We start from the raw sequence: 17879 nt of genomic DNA on the forward strand, positions 1-17879 counted from the left end.
ATCAGTATCTAAAAGCCACTGCTCCAATGCTTCTCCAACTTTTCAGATGTATCACTTGGAGATCCTGTTCAAATGCAGAATTTGACTCTGTAGACTCTTGAACAAGCTCACAGAGAATACTGATGCTGCTGGTCAGTGTAATAGTGCATGAACACACCTGAGTAGCAAGGCTCTAGTCCTGAGCTTCAGTGTAACTGGATCCAGGAAGCTCTCAGGAAACTGCTTCACTGCTTCTTTGATTCCTACATTAACAATTCTCATTGAGAGAGTAGTCAAAGGGCGAGGAGTATTTCATCGACTCATCCTTGTCTTTTACTTCCTCTGTTTGACTGTTTAATACTTCTTAGTCAGGACCTGACCTTAGCTTTTTCACCCTCTTCTACTCCTCAGGCAAAGGAAAGTATGCAGCAGAATCAAGATAATGTCTTACACCTATTACGGCAAACTTTCCAATGTTCCTTTAAAATAAATACATGTTAATAACCTGAAAAATAAATTGCTGTGATGGTGTCATAAGGTGTAGCAGCCAAGGTCCAACCAGAAAAACACAAACCATATTAAAGTTTTAAAATCAAGGGAATTTAATGTAGGGAGTTTGTTACAGGAAAGAAAGAGCTAAGAAGCTCAACGAAGGAATGGTGAAGAAGCCGAGAGATTAGCACCTGCGGGGAAGTGCTACCATCCCGAGGCTGGGGGAACAGAGAAACTGGGGTTGGCAGACCTTATAAGCCAGATCATCAGTGGGCCTGTCACCATCAGAGGCTGGGGCTAGAGTCTTGGAGGACACACAGTTAACCCAGGCAGACAGAGGAGAGAAGATGCTTGGCTTCCCTTTGCTTTTAACCTCTGACCTCCCACAACCACACACCAGTAAACCCAGAGGGGACCCATCTGGTACACCTGTGGGAGTTACAGTTGCAAACAACTCCCTTTGGTCCATCTCCTTCTCTCTCTCCACAGGCACAGGCCTTGCTGATTTCTGACAGCAGGCTTGGGGCCATCCTCTCCATCAGGTGTACCACAACCCTCAGAAATGTATATGAAAGCTTCATGGAAGGGGACATACTTTTGGTTAGTCCCCTATACTAAAAGCAACTGTGTGGCTAGTTGTGTCAGGCCCGAGTCAGGCTTAAGAGAGAGCTACCCAGGTTTAGACCATCTGGACAAAGAGCAGATCCTACACAAAACTGGGCTCACTGAAGGTAAACTATGAAATGAAATAAGGGCCGGCATGAAACAACAGTACCTGTTCTACCCTTCGTTACTGTATATCCTTACAACTAGCAAAATTAAAATGGAATCTGAATTTTCTCATGGATAGCAGCCACTTGGAAAAAGATTTCTATACCTCCACAAAGTACATGTGGCTTGGCTAAAAACTATTAAGTCATCTAAATAACTTGATTAACAAACTCTGTGTTTGATTTGGTATTCTAAAAATACACAGGACACTAAAAATGACTGCTGGCAGCTAGTTAGTGGCACAGCCTTGATTTGAACTCTGGCAAGCTGGTCCAGTCTCTGATCATACCCATATTTTATACTGTCTTGCAATTATTTGTTTCATTATTAAATACAATCACAATCTTAAATATTTATATCTTCCTGTTGTCTTCTGACCACTTTTACAAAGTTGGATAATATTTTTACCATACCTATACATTTTCAAAAAGTGATGGGATGAAACTGTGCAGCAACAAATCTAGTTTCACAGATTCTTTTTGATTCATCATTAATAGAATGGACCCCCTTTAGCACATTCTATTTCTACTGCCCAAAATTTCTGAACGTTTCTCATCTCTTGCATAAAACTTACCAATAGTCAGGTCATGCACTGGCTGAAACCTCTTGTCTGTAAACTGTAGCAATAAGCATGATTTACCAACACCTGAAAGTTAAAAAAAAAAAAATTTATGAGACAAAACTCCCCCAAATTAAGAAACACTTAACAAAAGCACACAGAAAAGATGCAGCTAGGGTTTTTGGTGCTCTATAAACAATCTACCACAAAATCTCAGAGCTCTGATTTCATAGGAAATTATGGGATTGATGATTTAAGTGGAAGGTCTTAACCAATCCAAAACAGCTTTTCATCCTTTGTTATTCATTTGACATTTTAATCTGAAAGACAGAATTAGCAGGTACTCTTAGGAGACAACCAAGCAGGTCCCCTTAGTAGCTAGTACTACTAGCTACTATAGAGTAGTAGCTACTAGCTACTATAGAGTACTATAGTACTCTAGCAATTAAGGTTAAGTTCATGCACTTTGTTTTTTGTGTAGTAGTGAAAATATTAAAAACAAAGTTATCTCTTTTTGTAATTCATTTTACTTTTCCTACAAACAAACTGGCAGTTAAATGTGTGTGATCTACTTTGCTCTATCTTCTGGCTAATTCATTTCAGGATCAACTCTAATATTTTTTTTTTCTTAAGGTTTATTTATTTATTTGAGAGAGAGAGCTTGAGCAGACAGAGGGGAAAGGGGAGGGGCAGAGGGAGGAGCACACTTCCCACTGAGCAGGGAGCCTGATCCCAGGACCCCAGAATCATGACCGGAGCCAATGGCAGATGCTTAACCCACTGAGCCACCCAGGCATCCCCAGGATCAACTCTAATCTGAACTGCATCCCTTCACTCTATCACCAAATTTCACTTCATTAAGGTCATGAATAACTTCCACAGTCCTAATTAAAGATAGATTTTCTGTGCTCACCCTACTCACCATGTGAGAACTGGTTACTGAACTCCCTATCATCTTCCTACTCATTCTCAGGCCCTTATTTTCACACTAGACCAAGTCTGCTTACTCAAGAGCATCCTGCACTTCGTCTACTCTTGCACTCAAAAGGCTTTACTGAATGCTAATGGTGCTCCGCAGTTGGGACTTGAGGATACAATCATGTGGAATGCTTCCTTCCTTATAGTCGGGTATAGGTAGAAAAATTAAACATTACTAGTGACAATCTATATGAACTGTAATTTGAAATAATTATAACTGCCATTTGAAAGAAGAGAGCACTATGAGGACGAGTGACAAGATTAATTTAGACTGAAGGGCTGGAGAAGGTCTTTCTGAAGTGACACTTAAACTAAGCTGTTCAAGGTCTTCTAGATTATAACCTCCATGAGAGAAGATGAGGACTATCTTGCTGTCTTATGGCAGAGATAAGGCAATTAATGATTTCACTGAATGACTAACCCTAGTATCAAATGTTACAAAGACTGTCAAAATGCTCAGTAAACAAATCAAAGAAATATGTGTGTGTGTGGTTATGCTTTTGGAAATACTTTATTTGTTCAAAGTTTTCTAAATGTTTTAACTAAAAATAAACTGGAATTTCAAAACATTTTATCTTAGTTTTCTTCTCTTTTCTTTTATCCATAATTTCTTCTTTTACATTACAAAAGGTGTAAAGCCAAACTCATTTTATCAGATTTCTAGCTCCTCTGAATAGCCTTTCAGATGTAGGCTAGAAAGAAAAATTATTTTTTAAGTGTGAAAGTAAAATTAGCAAACATCTGAGATATGAACCTTTAGGTTATAAGATTAAAAAAATTTTTTTAAAGTACAATCTACCCCTCAATGTGGGGTTTGAACTCATGACCCCAAGATCAAGAGCCATAGGCTCTACTGACAGTCAGCCCCAAGGGTTTGTTGTTGTTTTTTCCAGAGTTGGGGCGGGGGAGAGGGGAGGGCAGAAGGAGAAGAAGAGACAATCTTCAGCAGGCTCCCCAACCCTGAGATCATGACCTGAGCTGAAATCAAGAGGCAGACACTTAACTGACTGAGCCACCCAGGCAGTACATCCCCCCCTTTCTATTTTCAAGAGCAGTTTTCGGTTTCACAGGAAAACTGAGCATGAGCAGAAAGTAAAAGTTCCCATACACGTCCTGCCGCACGGGAACACAGCCTCTTCCACCACCACTATCTACACCAGAGCCATAAGACTCGCTATAATTCATGAACCTACACATAATTATCACTCTCAAAGTCCATAGTTTACGTAAGGGCTCACTCTTGGTGTTGTCTATTCTACGGGTTTTGACAAATGTATAATGTATTTACTACTATGGTGTCTTTTTTTTTTTTTTTAAAGATTTTATTTATTTATTTATTTGACAGACAGGGATCACAAGCAGGCAGAGAGGCAGGCAGAGAGAGAGGAGGAAGCAGGCTCCCTGCTGAGCATAGATCCCGATACGGGGCTCTATCCCAGGACCCTGGGATCATGACCTGAGCCGAAGGCAGAGGCTTAACCCTCTGAGCCACCCAGGTGCCCCTACTACTATGGTATCTTATAGAAGAGTTCCACTTATTTAAATATCCCCAATGCTCTGATTATTAGTCCCTCTCTCACCCTCAGTCCCTGGCAAATGCTAATCTTTTTACTGTCTCCATAGTTTTGCCTTTTCCAGAACGTCATTTAGCTGGAGTCAACAGTATATAGCCTTTTCAGATTGGGTTCTTTCACTCAGTAAGATGCATTTAAGATTTCTCTGTGTCTTTTCTTCATTTTTATTTTTAGAAAAAATTATGATTAATTAGAAATCACAGATTTTTTATTATGGAGAAACCTCAAGAATCATCTAAAAGACTGGCAATCATGTAAGTGATATAAGAGCCTAAAAAACTTCCTTACCTCACAACAGAATATGTATTGCTTTAGTGATATTAATACCATTTATTCTGATAAATTAATACCATTTATTCTGCTAGTTGCGTATAGAAAAGGTGTGCTGTTTGGTTCTTCATTTTAAGAAGATTTGATTACCTTCAGGTAATCAAAGTATCTTTCAAGTTAGAGGTTCAGGGTAATTTGCATCCTTTGCAAATCCTTAATTTAATACTTGTCTTTTTTATAGTATAAATTTTGCAAAAATCTCCAAGATTTTGTTCACAATTTTCCCAAGAACCTCTCTTAATTCTTAATATTCAGATAGTTCTTTAAAAGCATGCTCCATATCTTTCCTCTTGTTCAGCTATTTATTAGTGTAAATATCAGATCCCCATTCATCAATGGCATTATATGGAATCCAAGCAGTGCTCTAACATTTTTACATAGTTGATGAAACCCTATATATTTTGTGGGACTCGGAATGGATTCATCCTTCATTTTCATAGAAAATGATAGTCACCTGAGGGGAGACACTTAGAAAAGATAATTGAATGAAGAATACTTAAAGTGGCCAATGAATATTTTCATGTTTTTGTAACTGTATTATATAGTCAAGAACCTTGAAATATTTAAAATTTATGATTCCCAACAGATAAACTTATATAAAGCTTCTCTCATGCCAGATATTGTTTTAAGCGATTTACATGTCAGCTCATTTAATGCTTAAGAACAGCATAACACAGTGGTTATAATTTCTGACTCCAAAGCCACACCATACTCCTTGGGTTCCAACCCCAGCCTTGCCAATCACTATCAACAGAACCTCAAATTAGCTATCTTCTCAGGGCCTCATCTTCCTAATCTGTAAAAAGTAGTCTAATAATACCTACCTCATATGTTATTGGGATTATTAAATGAGTTCACACATTAAGTGCTTAAAACAGTATCTGGCACATAATAAAATTCAGTAAAGAATTCAACAAATGTTTGTTACTATTAATATTACTATCACTTATTACTATGTCTATATGTAATTCAGGCTCCCTAAAGGCAGGAAGCACATTTTATTCATTTTTAGTTTAACCACATGTACTTCTTTTTTTTTTTTTAAACCACATGTACTTCTAATGCATGCCCAAACTCAAACTCTCTAGAAATATTTGAGCATGTACTGTGTTCTAAGGCTAAATAACTTGGATATCAGTAAATAATAAGATAAAGGCCTCTGTCCTTCTGGAGTGAGAAGAGACTATGAAAAAACCTTTTTTTTAAAAAAAATGTCTGTGAGCATGTTTGTATGTGTGTGTATATACTGGGGAGGTGGGGAACGTGGATGGATGGATGGAGGGTTGAAGAGGACGTGGCAGTGCAGAGCGTTATGTGTTATGGCACAGAGAAAAAGCTGAGCTAATATATGGGCCCTGGAATACTGGAGGGAAGGAAAGAGAGTGGTGCTTAAATGAAGGTGCTCTCTCACTCGGAAGGTGAGATTTAAGTCAAGCCTTGAGGAGGTGAGGAAACAGACAAGTGGCTTACTGAGAGAAGAGCACTCTGGGCTAAGGAAATGGCTAGAGGAAAAGATGTAAATGGGATGTGTTAGAGAAACTGTCGTGAAGCCAAATATGGCTACTGCTCAGAAACCAAGGAAGGGCCCTGCCCCTAAGAAATGAGGTGGCAGGCATCATAGGGTCTGATCACGCTGACTCCATGAATTTTAAAATTTACTTGTGATAAAATGGGCAATTCACTGCAGCGTTTTGATGAGCAGAGTCATATAATTTCACCTAAATCCTAAAACAATCATTGTGGCTGCAACATTGGGAACGACCTGTTAAGTATAGCAGATAAGAGAAGCAGGGGCTGGTTAAGGAGGCTTTCTCAATGAGGCAAGAAATGGTGTCTTGGACAAGGGCAGGAGCAATGGAGGGGGTCTGAAGTGACTGAATTCTATATACATTCTGAAGCACAGCCAAGAGAATTTGTTGATAGTGTGGATGTGGGTTTTGGGAGAGGGAGAACTGCATTAAGAATGGCTCCAATATTTTTGCCAGATCAAATGGAAGAATCAATGAAGACGGGGGAAAATTATAAGTGGAGTAGGAAGGACTATCAATTCCAGTTTAGTTATTTTGAGATGTTTATTAGACATCCCAGTGGTAAGGCTGGGTAGGCAACAGAATATATGAGTTTAGACTTCAGGAAGGATACTGGGGTTGGAGATGTAACTTAGAACTGTCAGCATAAGATAGTACTTAGAGCCACAGAAAGAGAGGAACCAGCAAAAAAGGTTTTAAAAAACACATTTGTTTTATGTAATAGCAGAATTAAACAGAAAAACAAACAAACAAACAAACAAAAAACATAAAAGTGGCCTCTCCCAATCCTATCACTGGTTTTCATTCTATATCTGGAACCTGCAAGGCCTTCAAGGATCCTCTCTTCCCTCTTTCCATGCAGACAGACTCCCATGGCTGGTTTCTCACTTCCCTGACCATTCTGTGTAAAGTAGCTCCCACTTTCTACCCACTAGAAGTTTTTTATCTTTACCAAAAAAATCACCAAATCTGTTATCAGGTCTCAACCCCAGAGGTTCTGACTGAATTGTCAGCATTATGTAGTGGTTAAAAGCACTACCTGGGTGGGCTTGGATGAACCACTGACCTCCATGGGTTTTCTGCTATGTAGAAGCTTTTGTGGGTTTTTTTGTTTTGTTTTTTTAAAGGTTTTATTTATTATTTATTTGACAGACAGAGATAAGAAGTAGGCAGAGAGGCAGGCAGAGCGAGAGGGAGGGAAGCAGGCTTGCTACCAAGCAGAGAGCCTGATGCAGGGGCCAATCCCAGGATCCTGGGATCATGACTTGAGCTGAAGGCAGAGGCCAGAGGCCTTAACCCACTGAGCCACCCAGGTGCCCCTGCCATGTAGAAGCTTTTGAGTTTGATGCAGTCCCACTCATTTATTTTTGCTTTCACTGCTTTGCTTTTGGTGTCAGATTCAAAAATCATCACCAAGACCAATGTCCAGGAAGTTATTGCCCATGTTTCCTTCTAGAAGTTTTATGGTTTTGGGTCTTACAATGAGGTCTTTAATACATTCTGAGTTAATTTTTATGTATGATGTAAGTTAGCGGTCCAGTTTCATGCTTTTATATGTGGCTGTCTAGTTTTCCTAACGACATTTATTAAAGAGACTGCCCTTTCCCCACGGAATATGCTTGGCTCCTTTGCTGTAGGTGAATTTACCATATATGCATGGTTTATCTGGGCTCTCTATCCTGTTCTATTGATCCTCGTCTCTGTTTTTATGCCAATACTATACTGTTTAGATTACTATGGCTTTGTAATATAATTTGAAATCGGGAAACATGGTGAAACCTCCAGCTTTTTTCTTTCTCAAGACTGCTTTGGCTATTAATTCTTCAATACAAATTAATATACTTAATAATACCACTGTTAGAGTTCCTACAATGATGTCACCTTAACTTTTCCTTTTTTTGGGTCCACATTGCCATCTACTCAGTAGGACTGTACTGTGGTGAGAAGTGAGTACCTAGGTACCAGGTGAGTGCCAAACAATTACAAGTAATATTCATTAAACTGAATTCCTACAGCCCACCCCAGAGCTTCTAATTCAGGAACTCTTTGCTTGGACACAAAAATTAAATTAATAAGACCTCCAGTGGTTTTTAGGCAGTGTGTCCTTCTCCATATGAAACAATGGCCTAGTGCCAAGTATTCTACGGTGGTTCATTTGCTTACGCCTAAATTGACTTCCACCAATTTCAACGTCATTTTTAAAAACTGGCAATGGCTCTACTTTTAAAAATCATTAACACACATGGATTTAAAATTTAAAAAAGCAAGGGTATGAAAAGTACCAGAGCCAATTCCTAACCACTGAAGATAAGTTTTGTCCAACTACCATTCTGAAATCATGGCTGTATTTTCATCTACCACACTTGGCTCTCAAAAACAAAATGTAACAAAAGTTCCATGAATGAATGGCCTATCTCATGACTAAAAGTAACCCGCTGAAGAACTGTGTATTTTATTTTTATGATTTTGTTTATTTGAGGCCTCTCTTCTGAGGAGTCTGGCAAAGGTTTATCAATTTCACTGATCTTTTCAAAGAACTAGCTTGTTTTACTGATCTGCCTACTATTTTTTGTTTTTGTTGTTGGGTTTTTTTTTGTTGTTTTTTTTTCAGAACTGTATGTTTTAAAGTCATACCAAAAAAATGACAGACCTCTAACACAGATCATTCAGAGATGTGAGCTGGCTGAAATATCAGTAGCTTATTTAGCCAACATAGAAAATCTTACTCTCCTTTGCACTAACATTCCAAATTGAAAGACATGTAAAGAAAAAACAATAAAGTCTGCTCTTTTTAAACAGGAAATTAATAAACTCAGCATGGTATATTAGAACACAAGCTTTACAGTTGAAACACCAGTGTTCAAGTCCATCTGTATCATTTCATAACCTGTGAACCTGTACAAATTAGATATAGAAACTATGCTCCATTTCTCCATGTGTAAAATGGGAAAAAGAATATATAGTATTCCTACTTCAAAGTTCTATCATAAGGCTCAAAATTTTCAAGTCTTACAAATTCAAAAAGTTTTAATAAAAATATTGAGGATTCTTCAAGATAACTACAGCTAAGGAACAACTCTCCCACCAAACCCATCCAATCTTGAGTTCAAAATTTTAAACACATTATCTTCTAAAATTAACTGAAGAAAATATTCACAAATCTATGATATTCTTTCAAATAAAATGATTTCAGAGTTGTTCTTATCCTATTGACCCTCCATACATTGTCCTTCCTAAGATAGCAATCCTCTCAACTAATTCAATTAGATACTGATCTGGTTCCTTATTGTAGTAGGCGGAAGAGTGGCCCCTGAAGAGGTATGTCCAAGTACTAAACCCTAGAATCAGGGACCTTATATAGGAAAAGGATCTTTGCAGATATAATTAGGATATATATTCTGAGATAATTTCAGTCTGGATTTTGTCTGGGGCCTAAATCACATGACAAATGTACTCATAAGAGAAAGACAGTGGGAGACAAAGACAGATACAGGTGACAGGCTATGCAAAGACAGAGGCAGAGACTGAGTTAGGCCGCCACCAAAAGCTACAAGAGGCAAGGAAGGATTTTCCCTGGAGGCTTCAGAGGGACAGCAGCCCTGCAGATACCCAGATTCTGGACTTCTGGCCTCCAGAGCTACAAGAGAAGAGATTTCCATTGTTTCAAGCCCTAAAACAAGTTTGTGATAATCTGTTACAGCAGCCCTAGGAAACCAATACACGTATGAAGAGTCATTTTTCATTCCTCCTCCTGGGACTTTCCTGTTGTTAGTCTTCCAGGCTTGTTGACATCATCTGTAATAATTCCTACTATAATCTGTAAGTGCCTCAAACACCAGAAATATTAAGAGCAGTAAGGGAAGAGAAAACAGGGGATATAGAACATTTATTTGAGAAATCTGTCAGTGAAGGCTAGGTGGAAAGGTTAAGAGACAGTCACTCAAAAAAATATTTACAGAGGGACGCCTGGGTGGCTCAGTGGGTTAAGCGTCTGCTTTGGGCTCAGGTGATGATCTCAGGGTCCTGGGATCGAGCCCCACTTCGGGCTCTCTGCTCAGCAGGGAGCCTGCTTCCCCCCCTCTCTGGCTGCCTCTCTGCCTACTTGTGATCTCTGTCAAATGAATAGGTGAAATCTTAAAAAAAAAAAAAATTTTTTTTAATATTTATGGAGTACTTCCTATAGACCAGACACTAGTATAAATAAATTAGTAATAAAAACAAATTAAAGAAAGTTTCCAAGAAGATGTAGCTTTCAAAATGCAAGATCTCTTTTCCCTGAAAATGGAAGGAATGGAAACAATTATGCTGACAAGGCTGAAAGAGTTGCTAAAGAATCAATAAAGTGAGGGACACCTGGATGGCTCAGTTGGCTGAGTGTCGGACTCTTGATTTCAGCTCACATCATGATCTTAGGGTGGCAGGATCAAGCCCTGCATGGGGAAATCCGTGCTCAGCAGGGAGTCTGCATCTCTTCTTCCCTGCTGCCCCTCCCTCCACTAGCATGCGCACAGCACACATGCTCGCCTGTGCTCATGCTCACACTCGTGTGTGCTTTCTCTCTCTCAAATAAATAAATAAAGCTTTAAAGAAAGAAAAGAATTGATAAAGTGAAAGGAAATAGGACGTTATTGGGATACAGCCATACTTCTCTTGAAGCAAATCATCTACTCCCATTTCTGTATCTTTGGTTTTACAATATTAAAGTACCTTAAATACTTTAAATACTTCTGGGATGAGACCAAAAATGAAAATGACTAAAGCAGATAATGCCAGTATTTCTTACACATCTTGCTGTTTGCACACATTCATCTAGCATACTTTAAATGTTCTTTCCCCAATACTCGGTGACTTTGTTCCACTTAGCTAACAGCTACTCATCTTTGCAACTTAACTCAAGTGCCATAACCACTCGGAAGCTTCTGTAATACATACCTACCTTCACAAAGTGAGTTAGGTATTCTTCTGATTTTAAAATATGAAGACTTTCTCGCTGTGTGTATAAAATAAACAATATAACTGCCGGGTTTCAGGGGAAAAAAACAATATCCTCTGCCATAAATGCTGGGGAGGAAGAACACTGATGACCTATGACGACCTCACCTGCCCTGGGTATGGCTGAGCTCAAGACCAGAAGATGAAGTCAGGCTTCACTGAGGAGCACAATTCATTCTAAAAACCGGCTAGGAAGAGCTCCAACCCTACTATTTATGCAGCCACTATTTGCTGAGGACCTATGATGGACACATAATAGTGAGTGAAGAAGCCTTATCTTCATAGCCAATCTTTACCCTGCACTCTATGCTTTTACCTCTCCCCAAGTTTTGAGTTTTTCCCCTTGTGTTTCACCTACTGTCCTTTTTCTGCCCCAGGATCCCAGAGAAGACTCATACAACATCTGGTGATGTTGTCTCCTTAGGCTCTTCTATGCTATGATAGTTGCTCAAGATTTTCCCCGTTTTGAAGACCATAACAGCTTTGAGGAGTATGGTGAAGGCATTGCAGAGTGTACCCTCAAATTGGGATCTGTCTCACTTTTCCCCCATGGCTGACTGGAGTTACTGAAGTTTGCAAGGAAGATCACAGAGATACATTATCTCACCTCTACAAAGGTACCCACTATCATTACATGAGTACATACCAACCACATGACTGATTACTGTTGACATTAACCTTGGTCACTTGCCTGAGGTAGTTTGATAGGTTTCTCCACTGCAAAGTAACCATCTCCTTCTGTTTCCACACTACACTCTTCCAAAGGACAACACTATGCATAGTCAGTCCACTGCTTTGCGGAGTGGACCTTACCAAGATTTTAACCACTGACCCATTTCTTTTTTCTGTCGTCATCTTTCACCACCATGTCCTGTTGCCCATAGCCAATCTTCTGCCCTTCACAGTGCTTTAACATTGTTATGTGTACTTACTACTTTATATTTAAAAATAAATGGAAAATAGCCTGTATCTGAAGTAGTCTTCTGAAAAGGAAAAATTACCTTCATCTTTAATTTTTTCACTCCCTACAATGTCCTTCTCTAATCTCTGTTAATTCCAATTCTCACCAGTAACCACCTCATCATTTTCACTACCACTGCCCTACGTAAGACCTTTATTACCTCCTACCTGGACCGCTATAATAACCACCTAACTATATATGCTCCGGCTTCCGAATCTGTCCTACATATGGCTGCACCAGGGATGGATGAGAAAAGACAGAAAGAAAGAATTACATGTAACGTCCAGAATGTCTCTGCCACTGTATGATAATCTGAATATATACACATGTATATTTAGTTCCTAATGTAATCATAACTCCAGTCTGGTATTCTTTTCTTTTAAAAAAGTCTACCTTTTCTACTGCCTACAGATTAAAGTTCAAATTCAACCACACTGTATCACAGCCTAAGTCCAATATGTTTAATGAATTTATCTTTCCAGTCTTATATTAGTAATTGTCTGACAGGAAACTATACTATAAATTGGAAGGTTTATACTGAGGAACTACAAGGTGTGGCACTTGAAAGATACATGATAAATGACAACTTTTTCCCTCCTATTTTTACATTTTGTTTATTTACCATTTCTACTTGTCTAAACTCTACCCATTTTTCAAGGACCAGCTCAAATGCCATCTTTTTTTTCTCTCTTTTCTTTCAATGCTCAAATTTTTTTCTTTCAAATGTCATCTTACCCTACCTAAGATTTCCATGGAGGAAGACAGGCATTTTGCATTCTGCAACTTCTCATGAAATTCCAAGCTTTCTTCAGTACCTACATCAGAGCCTTTATCACATTTAATCAGCACTGCTAGACTATATACCCCTTAAAGGCAGGGGCATATTTACTTCACTTTTTAAATCCTTCACAGTAGTAGTCCCGTGCTTTACATTTAGAAACTTAAATTGTGAAGCCTTCTGCATTTCAAAGTACACCACTAATTTAAGAGATAACAAATCTTCTGGACTAGATTAAGATCCTGTGTGTGACATGGGAAGGAACAGCTGTTTCAGGTCTCCAGACCTTGTTTGCTTCTTTGTATAATGGTAATCATACCACCCACTTTATTCATAAGGCTATTTTGAGGAATACAGGAGATAGCATGCAGATCACATGTCTGTGCTTCTTTTTCCTTCCCCAGCGCTGAAAGGGGGCTGACACTTTATCCCGTGTTAAGACCACAGTACTCTATACATACTTCATTAACCACTTATCATGTTATACTTTTATTATCAGTTTACGCATCCACCTTCCTCCTTCAGGGGCAGTAATATTCACCTTTTTGTATTTTGAAAACCACCTGCACTGTGGCCCAGTTTAGAAGACAGATGCTCAGTGAATACTAGATTAATATACCGCATGCTCACTGAAAAGGTCACAAAGTGAGACTAGTCATTTCTATGATGCGACAAACTCTAATCTACGTTTAAAAAAATCAATTTCTCAAAAAATAATAAGTCAAAAATTTTTTACTCAACAGTGAATTTTTCAGATATTTAGAGAATGAAAACCTGACTGTGCTGAATCAGAATTCCATCTCTATCATCAGCCCCTAACTTAAGTGTAATTTTCCTCTGAAAAGTTCAGCTTTTTAGTGTGTACATGAGTTATCAATCAAGCGCCTCCTAGCTCCAAACCTTCACTGCCCTGCTGGAGACACTAGAACATTTCTCCCATGCCAGCTGGCGTGACAGCAAGTGTCATCAGCAGAAGGCAGCACTCCGCACCTCTCCGCAGCCAACTTCCCCCAGCACTCCTTCAGGCTGCTTCCCATGAAGGTCCCAACACAGCTCCTCTCCATGGAAGGCTTCCCACAGCACACAGAGGGCAGCTTTCCAATCCATCACAGCCCCTCAGTGGGCCTCAGCCGTGCCCCTCCAAGAAGGTCTGGATGCCAGATTGGCTCCTTCCTTCCATGCTCTGACTGGGTCTTCTATCTGCTGTTATTGTACTCTTTAGAGTTCTCCTTACCGCTAAGCCAATTCCCTGTTACTCTAATCCCATGATATAGTTAATGTTTCTTTACATTAGACTTTCCCTATGCAAATTCCTGTGTGGTTTCAGTCTCCTAGCTCAACTCTGACTGATCCAACCAGTATGGTTAACAGATCCTTCATTAAGACAAACCAAATTTAAGTTGGTAAAGTGGAGGGATTCTGAATATGAGCCAAGGTTAGATTTTCTCAGAGAAGGCCTAGGTGTTTTTTTGTTTGTTTTTGCTTTTTAGTGCAATATGTTCAAAAACTACAAAGCCAGATACAATTTAAATTTTAAAAAATTGTAAAATAAAATGAAGCATTTGCTACTTTCCATAGGGAATAAATGATCAAATACTAGATCTAACAGGAAGTAAGGCAGCACCATGTGCTAAAAATAACATACCTTTCCTTTCTTCTTCCCAACTCATGGGGCTTCCCCCCACCACCACCTATTTTAATGTTGGTAAATGGCTGGAGTGTTTGAGAAACATCAGAATGAAGAACACTGAAGTACAATTACCTCTCAGAATTTTAAGAGTACCACAATTTGCTGGAACCATAGAGGTCCTCTGTGCTGTGTTTTTTAACCAGTAGACTGTAACCAGTTACATCATGGAATCAATTTAGTGGATCACAACCAGCATAAAAAAAGACCTAGAAAACAGCAAATATGAGACTGTATATACTATACAAGCATAAATACTATTTAGAAACTTCTATTTTAAAGAGATATATGCACTTACACACATATCTGAACCCTGAGCAATCAAATACTTCTTACCATGACTGACAAAAACAAACTTGGAAATTACTCTCTAGTGTCTAATCCAACCACACATCCATTGAAAGAACTCATCTACAATACTTTTGCTATCATTCACGGCAAAATAAGTCAGCTGAAGAATCCAGAATACTTATATTCTCTTTTAATTAACATTTAAAAGGACAGAGATCAAGGGGAAAATCTGACTGAATCATCTTTTGGGAATTTAATGTACCTACCGACACAAATAAATAAATAAAACTTAGGTATCATGAGTCAACCAGCAGGTGATAATTCTATTACAGAAACCTCTCTGTAAAAAGATTCTCCCAGTAAAACTGGGAAAAACCCTATACCCTGGTTTGCCGGGGAAGGCTCAGTAACTCATGTTTCCCTAATAAATTATGGATCAGCTAATATGATAAATTATATGGTTTCCCTAAAAAACAGATTCTCAAAATATGGTTCTCATACCAGAAGCTTACGTATTACCTGGAAACTTATTAGAATGCAAATGATCAGCCCCATCTTATTGAATCAGAAACTGGGGTGAAGCCCTGCAATCTGTGTTTCACCAAGTTGTCCAGATGTTGCTGATGGGTGAAGTTCAATAACCAGTGCCCTTACATATAGCCAAAAAAAAAAAATGCTGGTTTCAGTGGCAAATCCTCTTCAGTTTACTTTTTCAGTTATAACTAATGTGAAGCCCCTGCACAGTTGGTATTAACATAAATAACTGAAAATACTAAAGATAGGTCCCCCACAGCAAAGTCCAAAACATTGTTATCCTGGTTTCCACTTAGCACCTTCGGCAATTACCTGGCTTGGAACAGATGGGCTACATGCCACCTGCCAAATACCCAAAGGACTCACTTCAATACAGACAGTCTTCCTTTCTTTTTTATTGCATCTAAGGACTCCTGTAATCAAGTTATGCTTTATGCTAATATACTTTTGTCTTATTTAAAATATCTGCGTGGCTTTTGACAGTCTGCAGGTCTAACTATGCTCCTTCCTTGCATGCAATCTTATCAAACCATGATACTAAGCCTGTGAGATTAGTAAAGCAGGAATGATAAATAAATAATATTTATTTATTTGAGAGAGAGAGAGAAAAAAAATGTGAGGGGAGGGGCAGAGGGGAAGAGGGGAAGAGCTGTGCTAAGCACAGAGACCAACCTGAGGCTCAATTTCACAACCCTCAGATTACACCCTAAGCCAAAATCAAGAGTCTGGTGCCCAACTGACTGAGCCACCCAGGTGCCCCATAAATCGTATTTTTCCACTCTACCACCCAACCTCCTTAATTTATTCTTTCCGACAGACTGCAACCAATATCTTTCCTAACTAAAAATAATGTTATCTCACTTTCCAGGTATTACTAGTAGTAATACTAAGAGAAAGAAGGGAATACTCTGTAACTAAATGACTGACAGGGCAGAAATGTAATAAGGAAAAAAGGTTTAAAAAAATAAACATAGTTTCCTTGACACTAACTTTATCCCAACAAGTTTCAGTTAACAGATCAGGTATATTACACTTTAATCTGATCATTTTCCTAATCCTTTCATAAGCAAAGATTCCAAATAAGAACTGCAGCATCTCAAAATCACATTTCAATGAAGTAGCTTGTAGAGGGTATTTTTCCATGATGTTATGGAAGAAGGTGCTTTGTGATGTGAGTGTACATGACACTTATAAAATAAATTTACTTTACATGATCTCTAAGTAGTATGCCATGATATAAATGATATCAAAGTTAAAGACTATAAGCAAAAAGAACTATTTCATGCAGCTGCTACATGAAACCGGCAAGAGCCCAAGAAAGCACATGATAATAGCAACTAAATAGAACTGCTAAATTCCTAAACACAGACTAGGCATCAGTCAACACAGACAATGTTGAGATTAGCCTGCTGAATTAAGTACACAAAATATATACCACACTCAAAATCAGATATTCTTTCTAAGTCCACTATTTTTAATAAAAGGTGATTTGGCAGTATCTATCAAAATACAAATACAAATCCTAGTCGGCCACAGATTTTACTTCTTACACAAGCCTGCAAGAACTGTGTTATACTGTGTATAACAACATTCATCAACAGGTCTAGATGAACATTGGTTATTTCTGGCGACCCAGCATCAGAGCACTTTTCTTTGAACTCCCCGGCAGCTAGGACATAACATGTAATCTAGACTCAGCCAATCAGATGTTCTTGTCCAGAATCTGGAATCTTGAAAGAATGCTCCAGTATCAGGGACCATAGAGAATCCATGGTGGCTACAGTGGAGATGAGAGACCACTGATATGTCCCCAGTATCTTCTTCAGCAGGATATACCGACAGCAGGAATTTGACTGTGCCTTGCCTTCCTTGGCTTTGCCATTTTCAGGCCAGATTATACTGCTTTCCTATCAATCTATGAACATTCAATCTTTCTAATGAAATCTGCTTAGATTTTTTTTTAAATTTTTTTAAAATTTATTTACTTGACAGAAAGAGATCACAAGCAGGCAGAGACACAGGCAGAGAGGAGGCAGAGAGGAGGAAGCAGGCCCCCTGCCGAGCAGAGAGCCCGATGTGGGGCTCGATCCCAGGACCCTGAGATCATGACCTGAGCCGAAGGCAGAGGATCAACCCACTGAGCCACCCAGGTGCCCCTGAAATCTGCTTAGATTAACCACAGTAGGTTTCTGCTGTTTGCTACCTACCACAGACCAGGAATAACAGAATCAGGAACTGAATAAATTATGGTTGAGCTATGCAGGTGTTTAGAAAGAATGATAGATTTATATATGTGATATGTTAAGACACCTAAGATGTACCCTCAGGAGAAAAAAAAAATAAAGGCGTAGAACAGTACTAAATGTATAATCCTACTGCTAAAACTGGGACACACCCATACACACAAGCTTACAGATGGATAGA

At 38.8% G+C, this 17879-nt stretch overlaps 1 protein-coding gene across 2 annotated transcripts in view; it reads right to left on the reverse strand.

Moving 5' to 3' along the window:
* RAB2A (RAB2A, member RAS oncogene family) overlaps window positions 1–17879 on the reverse strand; it is an 89680-nt gene that overhangs the window by 55803 nt on the left and 15998 nt on the right. The window contains exons 1-2 of one of the 2 annotated variants that reach the window (XM_045075762.1): window positions 14706–14760; window positions 1817–1888 (exon numbers count right to left, since the gene is read on the reverse strand). In XM_045075762.1, the coding sequence (XP_044931697.1) occupies window positions 1817–1888; window positions 14706–14745 (112 nt within the window). In that variant the 5' untranslated portion in view covers window positions 14746–14760. Of the gene's footprint in view, window positions 1–1816; window positions 1889–14705; window positions 14761–17879 lie in introns of those variants that run through there. The other variant, XM_045075761.1, reaches the window with a different exon arrangement.

This window comes from Mustela putorius, unplaced genomic scaffold (assembly GCF_011764305.1).
Source record: "Mustela putorius furo isolate JIRA1106 unplaced genomic scaffold, ASM1176430v1.1 tig00000151_pilon_pilon_pilon, whole genome shotgun sequence".
NCBI lineage: Eukaryota > Metazoa > Chordata > Mammalia > Carnivora > Mustelidae > Mustela > Mustela putorius.